Source organism: Megalops cyprinoides, chromosome 1, assembly GCF_013368585.1.
Source record: "Megalops cyprinoides isolate fMegCyp1 chromosome 1, fMegCyp1.pri, whole genome shotgun sequence".
NCBI classification, from domain to species: Eukaryota; Metazoa; Chordata; class Actinopteri; order Elopiformes; family Megalopidae; genus Megalops; species Megalops cyprinoides.
Window position 1 is genome coordinate 71,245,241 of NC_050583.1, and position 21,935 is coordinate 71,267,175.

General features: G+C 40.8%; 1 protein-coding gene across 1 annotated transcript in view; it reads right to left on the reverse strand.

Annotated features, from left to right (window-relative positions):
* Nucleotides 1-21,935, reverse strand: part of LOC118782870 (Snf2-related CREBBP activator protein) — a 94,971-nt gene that overhangs the window by 63,137 nt on the left and 9,899 nt on the right. The window contains exons 2-9 of the mRNA XM_036536479.1: nucleotides 21,199-21,272; nucleotides 16,786-20,492; nucleotides 15,413-15,688; nucleotides 14,807-14,992; nucleotides 7,863-8,003; nucleotides 7,042-7,267; nucleotides 2,573-2,742; nucleotides 490-577 (exon numbers count right to left, since the gene is read on the reverse strand). Of these exons, the coding sequence (XP_036392372.1) occupies nucleotides 490-577; nucleotides 2,573-2,742; nucleotides 7,042-7,267; nucleotides 7,863-8,003; nucleotides 14,807-14,992; nucleotides 15,413-15,688; nucleotides 16,786-19,728 (4,030 nt within the window). The 5' untranslated portion in view covers nucleotides 19,729-20,492; nucleotides 21,199-21,272. The remainder of the gene's footprint in view (nucleotides 1-489; nucleotides 578-2,572; nucleotides 2,743-7,041; nucleotides 7,268-7,862; nucleotides 8,004-14,806; nucleotides 14,993-15,412; nucleotides 15,689-16,785; nucleotides 20,493-21,198; nucleotides 21,273-21,935) is intronic.

The following is a 21,935-nucleotide window of genomic DNA, read 5'->3' on the forward strand; positions in this document are numbered from 1 at the left end:
TAACCCAATTTTAAACTTTTATTTATGGTATGCCCTTGACAGTCAACAACATCACCACCAATCAAGTAGACGCAATAGCACTTGTCTGACAACTACCTTTATTCTACTAACTGGAAATCAAACTGCCCTCCTCTACAGTGGTCAAAAGAGTATATGATGTGCCTTCTGCTTGAAAAACTATACTAAGGTATCCTAAGCACAGCTCACTTTAATAATCCTATAATCTGGCTCTTCATCACTGACAATGTGAAGAACCTCATAATTAGGTTTACTAACTAAATAGCCACTGGGATCTCATACATACACACATACCCATTCAGAAGTGCGACTAATCACACTCACATACTGTACCTCTTTCCTTTTTTTTTTTTTTTTCTTTTTTTTTTACTTTTGCCATCGTACACTTGTACCTTTTAAACAAAACTTTAACAGTAGTGCTATATATGCAGACAGGACACAAAGTACCAGAGTGACTGATGCTGTACACACCATCATCTTCATTAGCAGTGAATTCGTCATCCTCTTCCTCAATGACAGAGGACGAGCCTTCTGAGCATTCATCATCTGATGGAGTGTCCTGAAATGGGAGAGTGGGAGAGGGTAATTGTTGCCTTTAAGAATATCAGTGTGCTCTATGTCAGTATTGTCAGAAAGTGTTTGAAGTACCACTGTCAATCCATGACAACTTGACACATATAGCGTGTACAGTACTCAGGGTTCCCCAGCTTATAACCAACTCAAAGGCCCCATTCTCTGGGAAACAAGGATACTGTAAGGCATGTTAAATTACGGTTAACAAACCTGTCAATAAATCAAGAAAAATAACCATGTTACGCTTAAAAAAATGAAGGTACTCAAGAAATATCATGGAAAAACCTATCAAAGGTTTAATTCTTTTTCCCCCTTTAAGCAAAGTAACACAGAGTCAACAATTGCACAGGCTTGTCTCACCATGACAACCTCACCCTGATACCCATGATAACCATAGCCTCACAATGCACCCAACCCTGGCCTACCTACCCACCACCAATTCGTTCCTGCATTTTGGGCTCCTGGTCATCGTTAGTTGATGACACGGCTGGGATCGAAACTCAAGACCAGTGCCATAACCACTGAGCTACAACTCTCTTACCCTGGAGCAATAATGTTTCACGCATATGCACGGACTTCTGTGTCAAGTCATGACATGTATGCAGCAAACAATATGTTTTGCCTTGGGAAAACGAACAATCAGAGTAGATATGCTGAGAGAAAACATTTCTTTTGAAAGAAATTCCCACCATCAGTAACTTATTTCATCAGAAAGATATGATGCCAGCAGTTTCAGGCAGAGAGGAGAGCTGCAGTGATGACACTAACATCTGCTGTTCTTTTAATGTAGAGGATCCAGTGCACAGGTTTGCATTTTCATTAAATATTATTCCAGTTATCAAGCAATAACTTCTTCAGTTGTAAAATCACAAACATTTAATGTATCATAAATCATACAAAATATCTTGGATTCAGATGGCACAATGTACTTCTTGGTAATGACTGTAGACTGTTAGTGGAGAGGGCCTGAGAATTGTTTGTGAGAAGAGACCCATGGCCAGAAGGAAAGGAAAAAATAAAAACTGAATTTGGCAGAACATATATTGCAAAAAGAATCATTTACTGTTTTTCTGTGCTACATTAGTGCTGGTGTATGCAATTGAAAATTTTTTTGGGTTACTTTTGAGCAAAATATTCAATAGTGACAGCATACAGTACTAGTCAGTAGTTGGGACACACCTGATTAAGGTAATGTAAAACATTACCTTATACTTTAATGCTTTAAATTTGTTTCTTAGCCAAATATAAAAAAGGGAAGTTGATGTGTATGTGTTAATTTCTTCAAAAAATATATACATATAAAAATGTAGTGAATGAATTAAACCTACTATGGAACACACAATTACTGTGAATGTGATTATGAAAAATCTTAACACCTAGTTCAAGTTAATTAGAAATTTAATTTAATCCAATCTAAACCTTTTTTCCCCCACTATAGTTCAAGTTCACTGTAGCTGTTTGAGAAAAAATATTGTTAAAGACATTAAATGGTTTTTCAATTATTTAAAATTCAAATTTTTCATGCATTTACCCAATGCATGAAAAACAATCTCTGCCTTTTTTGTACTACTCAGATTTAATTAAACTTTTGAAGAACAGGCATGGTTAATGGCAGGATTTAAAGTAAACGTAAGGACCACCAACACTTAAGATTAAAATGAAGTGTCTGGTGTCGACCTAATGGTCTTCCTGCTAGCAGAAACACCTACCGTGAATCATTCTTGGCCCTCCCTTTACAAAACTACAATAATGGATGGTAACCCCTAATTCAAACAGAAAGTGAATTGTGATCTGTTTCCTGGGGGGAATAAATTAAGCTGCTATGAAGCCTTACAAGATCACCAAAATCTCTCAAATTTAAATGACAAAGCATGTAACAATGTTCTGTTATTTTCCAGTAACGTTTAAGTACTTAATATTGAGAACTCAATTTTCCAGGAGCATGAGAACCCTGAATACTGGTGTGTATCCACGTGTGTACCTGTGTGAATGTCAGGGTGTGCAGCAGTTGATCCAGTGGTAGGGTGCCTTCATGCCTCAGCAACTCAATCTCTCTCTTCTGTGTTTCAGCATCATTTCCCTCTTGCTGCTCTTCCACCTCAATTGTCTCCTCATCATCTTCTTCCTCACACAGAGGTTCAAAGTCTCCATCTGTCAGATACAAGTACATTTTAGACCAGGGCTTAATAAAATGGGATGCCCGTACATTTAGTGTTACCACAACAGCTTTCATTCAGAATTGTAAAACAAAAAAGAAAAAATACAATTAAAAATACAATTTTGTATTACCACGCTCAAATTAAAAGTACGTCCTTTTTTCCTTAAATGCTATTAAAGATGAAAAGTGCAACTTCAATAAAAGTTGGTCGAGTAGCAAAATGCTGTGCTACAACTTTGTCCAAGTCATCATCATAGAATCGGACCAATACATTGAAAATTCTGTCCATGTTGTAGTTTGTGGACTTGTCAACGTTCTGTGAAAACATCTGTTTTGACAGCTTGTGAGCTAAACATTGCCTAATGTGACAAGCAATGTTGTGAGTGGATTTTACACGCTAATTTTGGAGAGTGCAGTTCTGTCCTGTGATGTTTTGCACAGGTCAGCTAGCGTTGACGCTATCCTGAAAGACATGTTCCGCTATAAATGCGGACTTCATGATTGCACACGTGGTCTTGGATGGAAGAAGCAGCAGCAGCTACAGTGGCCACAGCTCCCGGCAACGCTGACGTATAACGAAGAGCTGCTTTGTGTGAGGGATCTGGATCATGCCGAGAAAATACCTTTTGCTGCTTGTCCCCTAGGCTACTGTATTTTTTTTCGAACACGCGGTGCAAAGCAGCTCCCGGGCTCGTTTAATTTGTGACAACATACGCCGAACGTTTGTCCGTCATTACCGTTTTCATCTAACCAAGGCTATCGCCATTTATTTTTCAATCCCCGTTCTATTGAGCTTGTGTCTGTGCCAACCTTCACAAGTTTCGCTTCTATGCTCCATCTATTTCAATGCATGCTAGCCTACTATGCAGTAATCAACTGATACAGTCCCCGCAAATTCTGTGAGGCGGTGCCAGGAAGTAAGTTGAAACTAGTTGCCGATTGGACAAGAACAGTGCTCTCGTGCCAGTATGTTGCCTAAACAGGCTACCATTGGTTAAAACTCATCCAAAAAAACACCACGTCAGTGATTGTTTTTAATACAATTGCCTTATGGTCTGGTAATATCAGAGCCCGTATACGCTAGTAGTAATTTATTGCCTGATCTAAAATCTCTGCACACTGGATTTAAGGCATGGTGCCCAAGATCTTTAACGCATGTTAGATACTGAAATTCAAAGCTTGACACATGGGAAAAGGAAGTCAGAAACAGTTTTTGTCATCTTACAACACTGACCATCCTGAGCAGGTTCCCACTCTGAACACTGAAGACATACACTCAGTAGGTGCATCTTTAGACTATTAACATGGCTTGTAAAGGGGGCGCTTCACTGATTTAAGCTGCTGTGTTGTCTGAGTTTACAATATCTTACTGAGAAAATTTCAGCACCACCAAATTAGCCCTTTACACAATCCAAAAAATGTAAGTCATTTACTAGTATGGGGATGCTGAGCCTGAATTTACAGTTCAAAAAACCCCTATGGGTATTTCCCATATTTTTGTACAATGCTATCCTAGATTGGTTCATGCCCTGCTTGTCAAATCGCACATAGTACACAGAATGGAAAAAAGAAATACGTACGCACATACAGTCTATCATAGGATTACAGCTCTGGCCAACATTATCAGCACCCCAGTATTTTAAGTTTTAAGTAATAGGACAAAAGTCATTCAACAAAAAAGATGCCTTTTCAACTTACATGTAGTGATTTCACAGAATAAACATAAAATGTGACCATGACAGCATTAGTCACTGTGACAGAGTACCGTCACTACGGTTGAGTATGTGCTCTGACTATCATACCAAAGAGCCTGGCTCTTTGGCGTCGCGGTCAAAGTGGCATGGTTGGTACCCCGTAGATCTGAGTTCAAGGCCAGGTGGGGTGACTGCTCTCGCCTTTCGCTACAGTCACCCTAATACTTGGCTGCACATCCCTTGGGACTATGACAGCGTCCAAATGTTTCTTGTAGCCATCTATAAGCTTCTTGCACCCAGTAGCTGCCTATACCACGTTCAAGGCCTTGATGCTTGCGTACAGGGCAACCAACAAAACTGCACTTACCTACGTGATCTCACTGCTGCAACACTATGTTCCCTCCCGGCCACTGAACGGCAGCTGTTGGTCCTGTCACATCGCGGCTTAAAAATCACCATCCAGGATTTTATCTGCCATTGTCCCCCAATGGTGGAATGAACTTCCACACCTCATTCATTTTGCTGAGTCCCTCACTATTTTTAAGAAACATCTGAAGACACAGCTCTTCCGCACTCACCTGAACACCTGAAACACTACCCGCTAAACACACTTCTCATGTCTCAGTCTCTACTACTAAATTAAACTAAAATAAATTTATATTTAACAGGATGTAATCTAATGGTTTAACACACTCGTTAGCTTTGCCTGCTAGTTTGTACCTTGCCTGGCCAACCTTTGAAACCTGGTAATGCAGTGCTACGTCTGCCAGATGAATACACGTAAATGTAAATGTTCTCCCACTATTCAATTTCTCAATATTTGTTCATGCTCTTGAATGTTTGCAGGATTCCTTTTCCCAATAGCAGATTTCAGCTCTTTCCAAAGATCTGACTGATATCAGGACTCACTGCTGACCAGTTTAAAACAGTCCATTTTTTTCCCCCTTTTCAACCATTCTTTTGTGCTTCTGGATGTGTGTTTTGGGTCATTGTCTTGCTGGAGGACCCATGATCTTCGACGTATATCTAGTTTTCTGACACTGGGTAACACATTTCGCTCTAGAATGCCTTGGTAATCCTCTGATTTCATGGTTCCTTTAACATGTTCAAGGCCTCCAGTACAAGAGGCAGCAAAACAGCCCCACGACATTACAGATCCTCCACCATATTTAACTGTAGGTAGGGTGTTCTTTTCCTTATAAGCTTTATTTCATTGCCTATAAACAAATCGCTGGTCTGCATTGCCAAAGAGCTCTACTTTGGTTTCATCTGTCCATAGAACATTCTCCCAGAAGGATTGTGGTTTGTCTAGGTAGGTCTTAGCATAGATCAGTCTTGCCTTTTTATGTTTTTCTTTCAGCAGTGGGGTCCTCTTTGGTCTTCGCCCATAAAGCTCTTCTCAGTTTAATGTGCGGCATATGGTACGGGTTGAAACCATTCACACTGCTCCAGGTCTGCCTTAAGCTGTGTGGATGTTTTACATGGTGTTTTTTCCCCCCACAGTTCGCACCAAATCCAAAGACTGCTCTGATCAATTTTCCTCTTTCCACCTCGTCCTGGGAATTTCTTGACAGTTCCATCAGCAGCAAACTTCTTAATAACATTGCATACTGTTGGAACGCCAAGGTCTTTGGAGATAGCCTTGTACGCTTTAGAATTCTTGTGTATGGTGATAATAGCATTTCTGACGCTCTCAGACATTGTGAAAAGGGAACAGGGAAGGGAGGTGGCCTTGTTGAGCATTAAAGCCATCATTCATTGGTTAATTCAAGTCATGTGAGAACTTTTTTTTTCACTGCACTGCTAGTCTTCTACTTCTTTTCAATCCAACCATTTCTTTTTAAATTATTGTTTTATCATGTGCTGTTCTGTATCAAACATGTATATATCTACCACAGCTGTTTCACTACACACTTTTTTAGATATTTTTAGATAGTGTACACCATGTACTTAAAATACCAGAACTGTATCTACTGTATCTACTGTAGGCACTCAACCTACCTATGTATCATTTCATTCTTTCTGCTGTGATGTCATTGTCACTACCATTAATACCATTGTTTCTTTTCTTTTTCCCTGTTTGCTTGTTGTTAGGATTCCAAGGCCTAGGCCTGGGAAAATTGTATTCATTGTTTTCTCCTTCTGTTTTTCTACCCATAATTACACTGCAGTTATTCTATGAGTTAAATAAATTTGGCAGGCTTGTCAAGTACGTTATGAAGTTGTGCATGGAAACTTTTGGGCACTTTTTAAATAACATTTAGGGTTTAATAGTTTAGAATTTTTTTAAGCATAAGCCTCCAAGCTCAAGTGTTGGTTGGACATAAAATTGGAGATGTCTGATGTTTTGTTTTTTGGAAGTTTGGTGGCACAGAATTGGACAATGTCCAGGAATTACTGACCATTTTTCCTCATGGCTATAATGCAGAAACAGCAAGAGATTCAAAATCAAATTTGGCAAGTTTCTTAAGTTATGTACCAATGATGAGCATATCACTTTTTGAGGGGACAGCCCCCCCCCAGAAATATTCACTTTTAAAAAGGGACAAGAAACAGAAAGCTCATGGAGTTGTGCCTGTTGGATCGTTATCTACTCACCATCTTCATCTGTTAGCTGCTGGTGTTGTCCTTTTGGCGTTGAGCCTGTTGGTTCTGGGATGGCAAGCAGGGTGGCTGTTGGGGGCACCGCTACACTGGCCTCACTCAGGGACTGGCTAAGCAAGTCAGAGTAGCGCTCTGTTTGGCCCACAATAAAGTCCAACTGGAGGTCTAGCGCTTTCTTCCGCTTCTCCTCCAGTCGAGACTGCTGCTTAAACTGCACCACCTAGAGGGGAAATGACAACATTATACTGCAATGTTGGAAAAAGAGTACAACAATTCCCTTAGCTGTGCCTCTTAGTTACAACAGTTATTATAAAACGTAAATTTCCTTCAACAAGAGCCTATGTCAAACCCCCTCTGTTATACCCCTTGGGAGGGAAAAACAGCTAATGAGGAAAAATGGCCCCCTTGTAAACAGACCACACTTTTTGATTCAGCTACTTTTGAGAAGATAATGTACACTGAAATGTACATTGCAGACTTGCTCTACACATGGTCACATAAGTACCGGCTTATGCGCGCGCACATGCATGCATGCACACGACTCAGAAGTTCAAAACACTATTGTATGTGGAATAAAAAAACACAGCAATTTATGCAAGTTCCAAGAGACAGGTGTGCACAATCATCAAAATCAATATTCAAGAGTTGTGGCGTAGTTGTGGCTTATAAATTTGTCATGTGAAAATATCTTCACACAAGAATTGTAGAAAAAGTGAGACCAAAAAAAACGGAATTTTTTATTGCTTTTATTGTTGAATCTTGGACATGAAGTTTACCGATGCTTTAATCATTTTAAACCCTAAAAATGCAAGTACCTTTTCCACACTGCTCCAGAAGGCCCTGATCTCCTTTGCTATTGAAGAGGCCACCCTGCGCAGTTTGGCCTGCTCCTCTCGTTTGGCTTTCTCCTCTTTCTGCCTTTGTTCCTCGTGGTGTCGCATCACCATCCGCACCACCTGCAAGACCACACAAATTTGACCGTGTCTCCATCCGAACAACTTTATGTTCTTAACAAGGCCACAGCACACTTATCCCACTGACCTAAAATGTAAAATGTGTTTTGGTAACAGCACAAAAATAAGTGATAGTAATAAATATAGCTGAAAACAGCAATACCAGTGTCCACACAGCAACAGCAACAACATGACTGGTTAGCTGTGGCCACATGGCCTGGTGCAGTGAATTTTGCAACAGATTACACAAAAAATTTAAGAATGACTGATCCAAAGGTGAATGACATTAGCTCATTTGTGTAGTGATTCAGAGACATCACAACTTGTTTGTAGCACTTGTAGCCACCGTGTTTTTCCAAGTAACACCTTTTCCTTAGCATTTTTCATGGAGTTTAGGATTGCACACTTGTGACCTTTCAGTTCACAAGGAGTTGATATCACTTACATATGGTCATGACACTGTAAAAGAAAACGAGACAACAGTGTGGCTCATGGGGTGGTGGGAATTTGCCATAAATTTCAAAATTTTCTACAAACATTTCATCTATTGCAATCTGGTCTCAGCAACAGGGAAGTTTTTTTTTTTTTTCAAGTTTTAAAATTCTGTACAAACAAGCAAACTATTCTCAGATTGGGAAGGAGGGGGACAGAAAATTCATGTTCTGTGTTAAAGTTTCATTGGTTGCTGCTGATTGACTTGCTACTTAATTTGTTCACTCAAATCTTATTTTTCTACATATGAGTGATGAAACTGTGTGATTTTTTAGTGAAAGCTGAAGAAAAATCCTCAAATAGCTAGGCACAACAGATATCTAATGTGGAAGATTAGTCTAGCTAAATTTAGTAGCATGAACAATAGCCTATACTACAACATTCTTCCTAACTATCCAGTTTTCTGACAATTTTCATCAAAGAAGGTATCAGATATAACTAAATTTCTAATACTTGTGCTGTTGTTTTTCTGAGTTAGTTTGCTAGCAAAATTTCTACCATAGCGTGACAGCAGGGTTCCCCTACCACAGAAAGGCTGCGCTTAAGTGTTTTTGCGCAGCCCCTTAAGCTGAATGAACGTAAAAAGGCATTTAGGCGACATATCAGAATGAACGTAAAAACAACGGTGAGAGTTGCGCTGACAAAAAAACAAACAAAAAAAGAAATAATGGAGAGGTGGCTTGATCTTAAACACAAAGGTAAGCTGCCAACAGGAATGACCTGCCAATCAACAATCAGTGTTTGGACGAATGTTTGTGGGATTGGTGTGTGACAGATGCTCATCACCAAGCTAATCAAACACCGAACTGGATGTTTCTCTGTACCGTCAACTCGGGATGGTAGTTACAGCCATCGACTCGGATAAGAAAGCCATCAATAAGGTAAGCCTCAACAAAGAATAAATGAAGTATAAACTTTTTTTTGTTTTGTTCTTGTGGATGTTAACAATAGCGACAGCAAATAGAGAGAAGATATAACTAATGTAGCCTATTTTACAACTAAAGGAATTGCTAACCTAGCTAACTTGCATAGATATTCATGTACTGAATTAAGTTATGTTAGCCAGCGAAGCTAGTTAGTTGATGTTGCATAAAGATACCTTGCTGAACTAACTTTAGTACCTAACGTGAATTAGAACATTAGAAGATTGTACAGGGCCAACAAAGCTAGGAAAGTGAAGTATTCAAAAGAGGGCTGCGATATTTGCAGTTGAAATAAATGTTGAAATAAATCAAGAAATTCTCTGTCTCCTTTGTGTCCTTGGGTTGCATTTTCAAAATAATTACATATGTATTTCAGCATGTTTTTCTTCCTATGTGTACAAGTTAAGGAAATCCACATATATTTTCATTAAATCTCAAACACGTTATTTGGTGAAATTAATAGATTTTTGACTATAAGTAAAATAAGTGTTGCCAGCTTTCCTTCACAAACATGGTAAGGATAATGGTTGAAGAAAATAGGGAAAATAATTCGAATAATTTCAAACCCCTCAACCCCCCCCGGAACCCAGACAGCACCTAAGCCCTCTAAAAGCCTAGGGAAAACCCTGGGTAGGACGCCATATTTAGTGTTTGGGCCTTTGTTACCATCAATGATGGTTTATCCATCATCCACCACAAATTCATGTTATGGACAGCCTTTTATCTTGACACAAGGAAATTGGAATGGGTTTCCTGTAACAATGTCATATATATATATATAACTTATATAACTAATATCCACATTAATACTAACAGTTCCTTTTGTGATTATTTAGGGTATGGTTAGCCATTCTTGCAAAGGTTTCAGTTCATGAAAAAAGGCATAAATACTTCTCTGACTCTGTCTCCTACCCTTCTTATGTTAAGTTAGATACACAGCCACCAAAACCTCTCCCGTTCACACCTAGCTGTTAGGTTAGCTATTAGGCAGTGCTATTAGGCAGCCACAAAATAGACTTTTGGATCTTTAACTAGGTTGTAGTAGAAATTCGCAGCTTTACAAACCATCAAGGGTGAGAGCTCGATTAACTTCCTGTTGTATGCGAACACTGATGGACCATGGAATGAGGTAGCCCAGAATTCTGGAATTACTCATTTTACATGGAATTCAATCTTCCTCACATCCACCGCTGCTGGGGAACCAAGTCACACCAGGGTTCATGAGCTAGGCTGTGCATGACCATTTTAAGACTCTACTGGCAGCTCTGTATGTTGTAGATCCTGCCACAGAGGATAACCAGGATCACCTGAGAAAGATACATTATGTAATGGATCATCTAAAACAATGGATTCTGGGTACACCTTAGACTTTACGCAGTTAGCCATGATGGTCACTTCACAAATTTAGTCACAAAAGTTCGAGGCCTTAATACAGATTAGGGGCACAATCTTTGGTTTGACAACTTCGACATCAACTGCGCTCATGACTACACTACAGCAATTTGGGTTTAATTCTACATGTCCCACAGAGATTAACAGAACGCATTTCCCAGCAGAATTTAAAAAAATTCGGAAACGGGAGTACAAGCTATGCCGTGGGGACATGAGGTGGTGTAGGACAGAAAGTAATATCCTTGTTTTCCAGTGGAAGGATGCACACGCAGTCACATGCCTCTCCAATTTCCACAATGCTAATGACACACCCAAGGCAACTAGGTCAGTGAATTGCAGCAATTGTGTTGATGGGTCAAGCCTCTGGCCCCTTCTTCCATTTCACATTACCCACACATACATACATATTATATATATATACACATATACATATACGTACACATACATGTATATATGTATGTATATATATATATATATATATATATATTTACATTTCCCTCAGATGCTCTCATCTAGGTTATAAACCCTTCCTTACCACTGTCACACACAAGTTTCCTTTGACACAACAGCAACACCAACATTTAAAATATAGGTCTCATATTCTTGATATTAAGGAATCCTTTACATGAAAGAAAACCAAATATGCATGACTTTATAGAAATAGGCAGTGATACTCAGTTGCAGCCCCATACCTGTACAACAATGAGTTATATCTGTAACTCTTTATATCTAATTTGTAAACAATGATATATGGAGCCTACAATTTGTGAAGATCTGAATGAAAGTTCTTGAAATTTGCATGAATAAGCGTGCAATGCAATCTATTACCTTCCCTACCAGATACAATTCAAATGGTTATTCAGCAGGATGTTATTCACCACCTTGTCCACATGATGGAGGAACTAACTGTTCCTCCTCGCTGGGTTGTGTGGATGTGGATTGGGAGCTCCCATCTCTCTCTCACTGCCCTCCATTTCTCCAATCTTTGCAATACAGTAAGTTTGCATTTGTTTACATAAAGGTTTATGTGGTCATGTTTTCCTTCCATTAATCTATAGGCTAGACCACTGGTAACTTTCTGAAACTCAACATTTTTAATAGCAGCACACATTTAGCCACTTGATGTGGCACTGAAACTAAACACTGTTTTATAAACACCTTATAAATTATATTATTATATTATAAATTGTTAAAACTGTGTTTCTAATAGAAACACACTGTGAATTGATTATTTTAAAAACATTTTTAAATTAACTCAACTGTTTTACATTCTTACTTGATGTTATTATTGATTAGCAGTTAGAATTACGGACAGTAGTCTGTATACAATGTAATTTGAAGTAATTACTGTTGTTGTACTTAGCCTGCCTTTTTGCTTCAATGCCCCATCAAATTTGGATTTAAAATTCCAAAGATCATTTTGGGTTGATAGTGTGTTAGTTCAAAAGTACTCATCTGTATCATGTAACACACACACCAGTCTATTCTAATCCTACAAATAACATTACTCTTCACTTACAGAAAGCAGTGTGATGGTGTGCACTAGAGCCCGACCGATAAATCGGCATGCCAATATGAGCTAACTGCAGATAAATCAGTACTGGTATTTATAAAGGCCGATAAATGACAATTAAAAAAAAAACGGAGAGACAAAAGATGGATCCTTCAACCATGTTATGAGTGTTGTCATTGCGTAGTTTGTCCAACTCCACTGTTGGCAACACACGTGTTTGAAACGCCACAAATCACAACAATCAGCTGACCCAAGCAGAGTCAAGCAGAGTAGCCCACGACGGAGATCATCTGTGTTGATGGTAAATTGATCATTTTTATGTGAAATACGTTACGTAAATAATAATAAATACCCCCCATCACTTCTCCTCTTAGCCTAAATAAGCCTGACAATGTTCATGTCAGCCATGACTGGTTTTTCTGAAGTAACGTGAAAGCCGGTACCATCAGTCAAACATCAAAATTACATTTGATGTCATGGTAGTTGAGTGGTGCAGGCTAAGCCGTTGACAGACTTGATTGCAGGTTTATTTCTGAAACAGTGTGGCAGTTTTAGCGAGTAAACAATGGTCCTATCATTTCTCCTCGTCACTTGCAACATTGCTTACAGCGGTTAAACGTTAACTTATTCTGCCTAAATGAAGCAATGGTAAATATATCTGCTACTCGCCTGTCTGTAGTTACAGTCGGTGCATTGGAAATTATTCCCTTTCACACGTACGTCATACGTACATACAGTGTGACTAGCCGTTTTACAGTATACTAAAACTGGTGCGATTAGAACACTAGATTGGAGAAATTCTAGCTAATTTTATTTTTTAGAGGTAAAGTGCTGTTTCCTCACAGCTAAAGCAAATGATAACTGAAAACTATGAAAAGCTTAATAATGCCAATGAAAACATAAAACGTAACACTACACAGCATAAAAATAAGCTACGTGCAAAAGGGTTAAACCAGAGGGGACACGTAAATAAACATGAGCTGAACATGCATCTAACATGGCTTGGTAGCCAAACAAAGCCAAATATCGAAATCGGCATTGGTCTTAGAAATCCTGTATCGGTCTGACTTCAGTATGCACACATTAGGAAATGGGTGAGCAACTACCTTCAACAAACCTTACAATTATAGCTTCAATTTATCTGAGAATACAGTCATCGAAATTGGCATAATTTTTATCCAGTGTACCACACCCCAGACCCCCTAGCTGGCTACTTTTCCCATTTAGCCAATTACTCTATGTCCAAATGGAAAACCCTGTATTCACCCACACCTATGAAACATACATGTAAGAGCCACAAACACCGACATTAACATGAATGTTAAGGTTGTGTAGAACTCTCAGTATAAATCTCAACATAACCAATGTTGTAGCAAACAACTCATAAATAACTCACTCATTAGGGAGAGCGATCTTGCAAGGATGAGAGATGGAGTATGGTGACAGGTATTTATGGGGGCATCTGAATGGTGTCATTATACCTTTCGTTTTGACATTACACCACCTGGTTCTGTATCATTTGAACACTTTCATACTCTGTTTTTTTCCATACTTATTTTAAAGTGAGAGACTGCCTGCACACATTTCCCCCAGAAAATATATGGATCTTTTAATCATGCAAACAACTGCTTTTTTTAAACAGTGCTCTTTCCAGTTAACCATGTTTCTTGCTAACTAACCATATCTGGTATATTTTCCTTTCCTTTACGATTTTCAAGAAACATGTGCTAGATGATGATCATGAAAAAAAAGATGAAAAAACATCAATTTACAAAAAAACTGTTTAGAATCACATGATTTCTAGGGATTTTTCCCCAGTCTGATTCAAGACTGCCAAATTGACAATTGCATTGACAATGGATTCTTCTTTGTTTTTGTTTTTTTTTGTTTTTTTTTTTAAATAGTACTTGCAAACATCCCTCAAACAGCTCAGTTGGCAAAACATTTTCTGTAAGCATAGGCTCAGCCCTACCATCCAAGTTCACATCTGGCCATGTCATTTGGTAACAATGACTGAGATCCTACAGTGGTAGGACCAATTGGCTTTGTCCTGCTGTGGATAGGTGCGGGCAGGTTGGCTGGCTAGTGTTTGCTCAGCTCACCACTCCTGAGCACATTGCAATTTATCTGGGACCTATGAAGTAGCTGGCTGACTTCAGAGGAGTAACACCTATCCCCCAATTAGTAGCCACTCCACTATGGTGCAGTGACAAAGTGCAAAAAAATTGCCATTAGCTGCTGGCTAGTACTGGAGGATTGTGAGTCTAAAACAGGGCTGCAGAGATGGAAAGCAGTTTAAAAAATACTACTCAGATCCATATGTGCACATCAATCTCAGTACGCATTATCTGAAATAGTAGACTAAGACTAATAGTAGACTACGCAGTCTAGGCTATAATAGGCTGCTTAGTACCGGGGTTCCCATGACTTGTAATGAGAATTTTAATTATTTTTTAGCATGTCTGTACACACATTTGGAGTCTTACCTTCCGGGCTACCCCTCTCTTCCATCTCCTCTCTTGTGCAAAGTCAGCAGACAGCCACTGCATCTCCTCACACAGGTAGTCCCAGTGCACTTTGGGACGTCCTGGCTCTGCCACACGGGACAGGCGCTTCAGGGACCAGAAGCCCTCTCGCTTCAGTGCAAGGGTGCGGTGCTCGATCTCAGCTTCCTAATGATGGGGAGAGAGGACTGAATATTTGTACAAGGCAGGAAGTGCTCACTCCACATTGTACCAACTAGGATATGTACAAACAGAGTGACAGCACGTGTGTGCAGATGCAGACAAAATCAACCATGAAGACATTAATGCAGTTACAGAGATACTGAGCAGTCTGGAATACTTACGTCAGAAACCTGCACAGCTGGGCTAACTTTTCATAAACTTTGGGAAACTTGTACAACACCAGACAGACAGTAGGTCACAGGTCCATTATAAAGTTCCCTTACTGACACCAGATAAATTCAGAGAGAAAGTCACACTAACACAAACACACTTCTATGCCCGCATGCACATGCACACATAAACAGACTAATGTGCAGTCATGTAAATACATGGGACCTCACATAATGAGGGCATGCAAAGGCTCACATGCTTGGCCAGCTCTGCCATGTCCGTGTGCCTCTCTGCGCGAGGACGGTAAGCGTTGGCCAAGTCTGATTGCTGAGTCCCTCCCTGGCCCCGGGCAGACAGAGAGATAAATTTGCCATGAGGGCCCCGCTGGGGGAATACAGCCCTTTCCACCTGGCTGGACCAACCACAGAGTGAGGAAGAAGGCAGAGGGAGTAGAGAGAGAGCAGCAGAGGTAGAGGGTGCAGGAGGAGGTGAGGAGTTTACTAAAATCCTGTCTGCTCTCCACTGACACACCTGAAGAAAAACAAACAAAATGCAATATCAATGAAGATGTTCTGCCAGACTGGACATATTTGATGATGTGGTCATACTGAGCAGAAACACACTTACAGGAAAAGCACAAATTACAGCTTAGGAACATGATATTATGCAACTACTGTATACATATCCAATTCATCTAAGACTGAGAAAAGGAAACTGTAAATGGTGTAAATCTGACTCCTGCAATCAGAAATGTCAACAGCATTATGTGTTGAGATGAACAGCAGTGAATTTAAACTTTGCTCTAAGGATCCAGGAATTAACCAGAAAGACATTTTACTGGTCATATACCACTACCACACGTACCTCAGACCCGCTAAATCTTCAAATTATCAAGAGCAATGTAAAAACATGCATTTTCAATGTTGGTTATAAAAAGGTTAAAAACATAAGCATGACTGACCAAGTGTGAGATTGAAAAATCAAAAACAAGCACCTGTCACGCTGCCCATTGTATCAGGTTTCATAAAAATCACAAATCAAAATTAAACAAGAATACTTTCCCATAAAAAATTTTGATAGCAAAAAACACACCATAATTAATGCTTCCCTGAGCTACCATAGCTCCCAGAATTCAGAGATGCTACAATATTTCTACCCGCCATATATCACATGTTGACACAGACGGTAAACCTAAAGGCTGCTGAGTGGTACCACTGATGAGGAGAGTATAACAGTCAGAAGAGAGAAAGCAAATTTTCGACTCAAAATATCAGTTTGTAGTTAAAGACCCTGAAGAGGATCTAAATGTACCCCAGAACATAGGTCATGTTCTCTTATTTAGCTAGACCACTCATTTCTTAACTGCCTATAGTAGAGCCCAGTACAACCCTGGACCTGTCAAATCTGTAGATGAACTAACACCAGTTAATATGTTAGAGAAGAAAAACAGTAAGTTAACAATAAAAAGCTAATCCTGATCAACACCTGCCTTTGACACATTGGCCCATGTTTTCCCTATTAACAATACAGCTTCCTGTGGCATCTGACACAACATAGATACATGCCAGTTTTGCCACAATTTCCAAAATGTACCTATATATGTACTCAAAGACTGCATTTGGACTCACCTTGTTTTGTGCTGGGCTGGGAGTCACAAAGCTAGAGCTAGAGGCCTGGGTGTTTCCCAAAATTTCATCTTCACTGTCAGCATTTTTACCACTAGATGTACTGTGCCTCTCTTCGGCAGGAGAGTGGGTATCTATCACAGACAATTGGGAAAGAGCCGACTGTTGCAGTTTCTCTGATTTTAAAATGTCTGTGAAAGGCTGACCACAGTGGAAGTCTTCCTCGGGCAAGGTATGCTGGCTAAGCTCAGTGTTGACATTGCTCAGCACATTCCTCACCAATGCAGACGAGGCAGGGATTGACAACGGGAAGACCGATGTGGCCATGGTGGAGATGTCTAGATTTTGGGATACCCGGCAAATACTCCCTGGGGATGTTTTGACTTCAGGTACAGCCTCGGGATTATGGTGTTTTAGAGGAGAAGGGGCCGAGTATGCCTGGACAAGCACGTTTTGAACAGAGGGCAAGCAGCCAGATGCAGGTTCACTGTGGTTAGCAGGGCCAACGTGCACGTTATCACTGCAGGTGACTTTGGGTTCAGGCCCAGAGTCTTTCAACACACCAGATTTGGAAGGGCACTCTACAGAATCTGTGCCAGACCCACAACTAGAGTGACTTCTTGTTGTGGTTGGGGAATGGGTTACCTGGGGTACTGGGTGGGGCAATGGGTTACTTGACATCCCACCTTCAAGGGTTGCCGACTGTTTGAGGAAGGGGGCATCTGCCAAATTTAAGATGAGGAGCTTGGGATCAACAACACTAGATGAAAGGGAAGGATCAGATTTTATAACCTCATTTTCAGCCACTGTTCTCTCAATGACTAAGGGTTCATGACGCTTTTCTTTCTCCATGGCTGCAACCTTAGGCTTGAGCAAGGAGCAGTCTGTGAGAACTGGGGAAGCATAACACTCTACATCTCTATTCTTTCCTTGGAAGGCAACAGGGAGCTCAGATATGGGATCACGTTCAACACTTTTTATGGTTAACTGTGTCTGCTCTCTGGACAACTCCCCAGACAGACAGGTGGAGGACTGCTTCCTGTCCTTTGAGATGCTGGAAGCATCTAGGAAATAAGTGTCTTTCCTCCCCATTTTGTCAGATGAGCATACATCCCCCTCAACTGCTGTCTCTCCCACTGCTGAAGCAGGAAAGGGTACCATAGCCATTTCTACCTCTCCTTCTGGCGACAGTGGTCGAGGGTTGAAGGGCTGCTCAGTGAGAGAGGGGGAGTTTTTCTCTGTAATGTTACATTGTACAGTGATTTTGGGAACCTGAGTTTCTATGCAGGATGCTGTGCCTGTGTTGTCCAGTACTCTGGGGTCTTTCTGTTCTGCTGTCCCTACTAATGCTTGAAGGCTGCTGTCTTTTCCCTCCATGTTAACCAGGACAGTTTCTTTTACATGTTCTTTGATCTCATTTTCAGCTACCCAGGCATCTCCTCTTGTCAGCCGCTCCGAAGAACATGTTGTTTGGTTCATTGTGTCAGGTTCTGGGGCAACTGTATTCACACTTGACTCATTCAAGTGCCCTTTCAACTCCATTTTATTTTGATTTATTGAATCCTGTGACCGCAAGCTTTGAGCCTCAACCTTCAAAACATGAAGGCTAGAAAGGTGATGGGGCAAGTCATTTTCAGTCAGCATTAGATTGTCATCTATTATTAAGAAGTTGCAATATGGTGGAGGGGGGCTTTGCTCTGGCTGAGCCAATGAGTCACTGTCGCTGCTGGTTTGAGGGAGGGACTGATGCTGAGAGTGTTGCCCCTCTCTGGTTTGCCCACTTTCTAAAGGTTTAGGAGGCTTGCTAATCTTTTGCTTGTAGTGAGGGGAAAGAAATGATTGCACCATATTGCCAAGGTTCTCTTTTCCCCTCTTCTCCTGGCACTGAAACTCTGAAACATGCGCCTGATCTGTCGAGTTTATGAACCTTGTTCTCTGGCTCTCTCCCTTCTCCAAACATCGGTCACTTACAGCAGGGTGTAATGATAGTGACTGCCTTGTGAAATCACTTCGCCATTCTTGCTCACCAGGGAGACTCGGATTCATCTCCACTTGAGTACAAACTCCACATTTCCTAGCACGTTCTGCCAAAGTATTCTCTTGGGTTCCACTTACTTCCACATGCTCAGAAATTACAATGTTGTGATCACAGTGTGTCTGTTTTGAAGAATTCAAATCAGATTTCTCAACTGCAGCAAGATGGTCTTGCAGTTCTGGGTCTGGTTCCACATGTGGTACATCAAGCTGGACTGAAAAGTCCATGGGGTTTTGATGGATGGTACCTTGAGGGGAAATTCTGCTCTCTGGGGTGAGACTCTGCAGCATAGTAGCACCTCTTGGAATGGAAAAGGAGGACGTATTTGTATTATTTTCTTTGTTAATACTGCCCTCATCCATGTGCCCAGTGGAGTAAAAAGAACCTTTTTGAGGGACAGCCTCCAATTCATCCTCGCCTGCTGTATCATGGAGGAGGGATGCTCCATTCCCCACGATGTGGTGTGGTTTGAATGGAAGGTCTCTTGTTTTTGGAATTTCATGCATATCTTTCTCAGAAACTGGAGAAGACCCTTCTGTGAATGAGCCTCCGGGCTGATGTGGTTGCGTAAGGCAACGGGAATGTTCCCCAAAGCTAACATGTTGACCATCGGCTGTATTTGTGGATTGCTCACACTGCCCCTCTCTTGATTCTGTTGACTGTGGTCCCACTTCTTCCATTTCTCTACATACTCGCCCTTTCTCTCTTTCACTATCATCCACAGTCTTTGTATGAATTTTGGGCTCTGCAGGGGGTTCTGGTCGTTCAATCTGTGAGATGTCAGTGTCAGCCAATGGAGAGGGTGGCCCCTCAAAATTTGGACTAAAGACCTCTCCTTCCTTGCAGTCGGACTGAGGGTGATGGCTTGCCTCATTTGTTTGAGCCAGCGGGGCAGTTTGGGAATGATCCATGTATTTAGCTTCCTTGTAGTCAATACCTGTACCTGTACAATAGCTGATCTCCAAAGGGAAGTCAACTGAAACAGATTGGTTAAAATTAAGAGATGGACCTTTTCTGATTGTGCCCTCTCTTCCCAATGCCTCTGAATCTGCACTCTCGCCTCTGTGCCCTGGTATTGCCCCTTCTGGGAGCTTCTGCCCTTTTCCTTCTTGTTTATCACCCCCTGGCCCAGTAGCTCTCTCCTGCCAGTTCTTATCTTTGTCTGAATGAGCAGATATTTCCTCTGGCCAACTTGTTTCTCTGTCAGAATAGCTACCTGTGTCTGACCTATGCAAAACGATTGTTGACTGTGCAATATACGTCTGTGTGTCCACAAATCTGCCCAGAAAACACTGTCCTGACTGTGAATATGCAGGACTAGCGGAGTCCTTGAACCAAGAGGTAGCCAATCTTCTCTGAAAATTGTCAGTGCCAGTATCCAAAAGGGGCTCTTCTGTGCTGTTGTCCTTAGTTTTGCCGTTTCCGTGAATCTCTGTAGGTGTTTGTCCCTTGGTGTGTGTGTCTGTGGAGTTCTCTCGCTGTGAAAAGGAGGTGGCGGACAATGGTGAGGGGAGGGCAGCTGTGGCCGGCTGCAGGGCATGCTGGGATGACCCGGCCACATTCTGGGCAACCGGGGGGTCACCACCCAGCACAGCCACAGCCGTGGGGGGAGGCTGCTGCACTGCCGCCTCCCCAAAACTTCCTCCTTTGGTCCTGCCGCCACAACACACTGCTCCTAAGAGAAGGACACAATGGAAAAGAGTTAGATATGAAAATGAGGGAGGCAAAGGGAGTCTGCACAGTGAACAGCAGGGACAAACAGTTAAACATCCATTCCAGGATCTTAAATTGGTGGGGGGGGGGGGGGTGATGATAAAATATGTACGGTCAAGTAGCCTACAACTGTTGCGAGGAAAAGGTCTTAGGAAGCAAATAGGTGTCCAGATCTTTACAAATCTGTCAAGATGTTTGCGCAGCTGGCAAGAGGAAAAACTCACTCTGAGTTCACGTGTGTACACGTGAGCACACGTATGTGTCAAACATGCAAGAAGTCTATCCTGTCAGTTTCCAGTGTAGAATCCATAATCAAGAAGTTCAAAACTACTAGAAAGGCTCTACTTTGCTTACAAGACAATCACAGTACATTGTGAGAGCAGAGGCTTAAGAGACCAATTCAGGGCCAAGGACCATTTCAGACTGGTTCCTTTCTCAACACTGACATTGATGTGCCACTCAATGTCAGTTACCTGGTTAGTTACACTGTCTGCATTGCAGGATCACCATAATAATATTGTCACTTAAACATATAGACAGAAAAGCAGTGAATTTTTCAATTCCCTCCAGTCGCAAGATCATTCTTGACATGAAAATATTTTAAGTTAATCAACATTCATATAAAATATACACCTACAGCATTATCTTGTCAGGATGAGACTTCTCACCTGTCTGTGGTGTAGGACCAATTTCCTCTGCGCTATCCACTTCCAGGATGCTGAGTTAAAGGTCTCCTCTGCTTCTATAAAGACAAAATGTCATATACATTAACTTGCCAAGTGTGTCCCAATGAAATCCAATTCACATAAAACCATAAATACAAAGTAAAAATTACATTAATTTACTGTTCTCTGACTAACATTTATTTGTGGCAAATAAATTTTTGGAATTAAATATTTCTAAAATGTAAGAAGGCATTCAGTATAATTGTCCATGGCAAATTTATTTAAAAAATTTGAACGCTTAAAAAACTATAAATTAACCCCAACATATGCTATAAGGTTTTGCAAGAATATACACAAAAACAACAGACACAGTACTGATAACACTGCATAGTATTCATGTGACATCATGTGACCTCACAAAAACGACCCCCTGCCAAGGTTAGTAAATAGTAAATATCTTTAATAGTTTCACCTTTTACCTTAGAATCAAAATCAAATCATTCAGTACAACACCTAAGAATGCTTTATAATCAAGCACGTTTTTAAAATACTCTTGAATATGAAAAGTGATCATACAGCCAAAGTCATAAGGTTGTAACTAGGGATGAAACTGTTACCGGTTTCACGGTAAACCGCGGTAAAATTCCTGGCGGTTAGTATTACCATTTCAAAATTTAATTATCACTAAAACCGCAGTTGATTACTGCACTTTGAAAAACTCACGTTAAATACTGTGACAG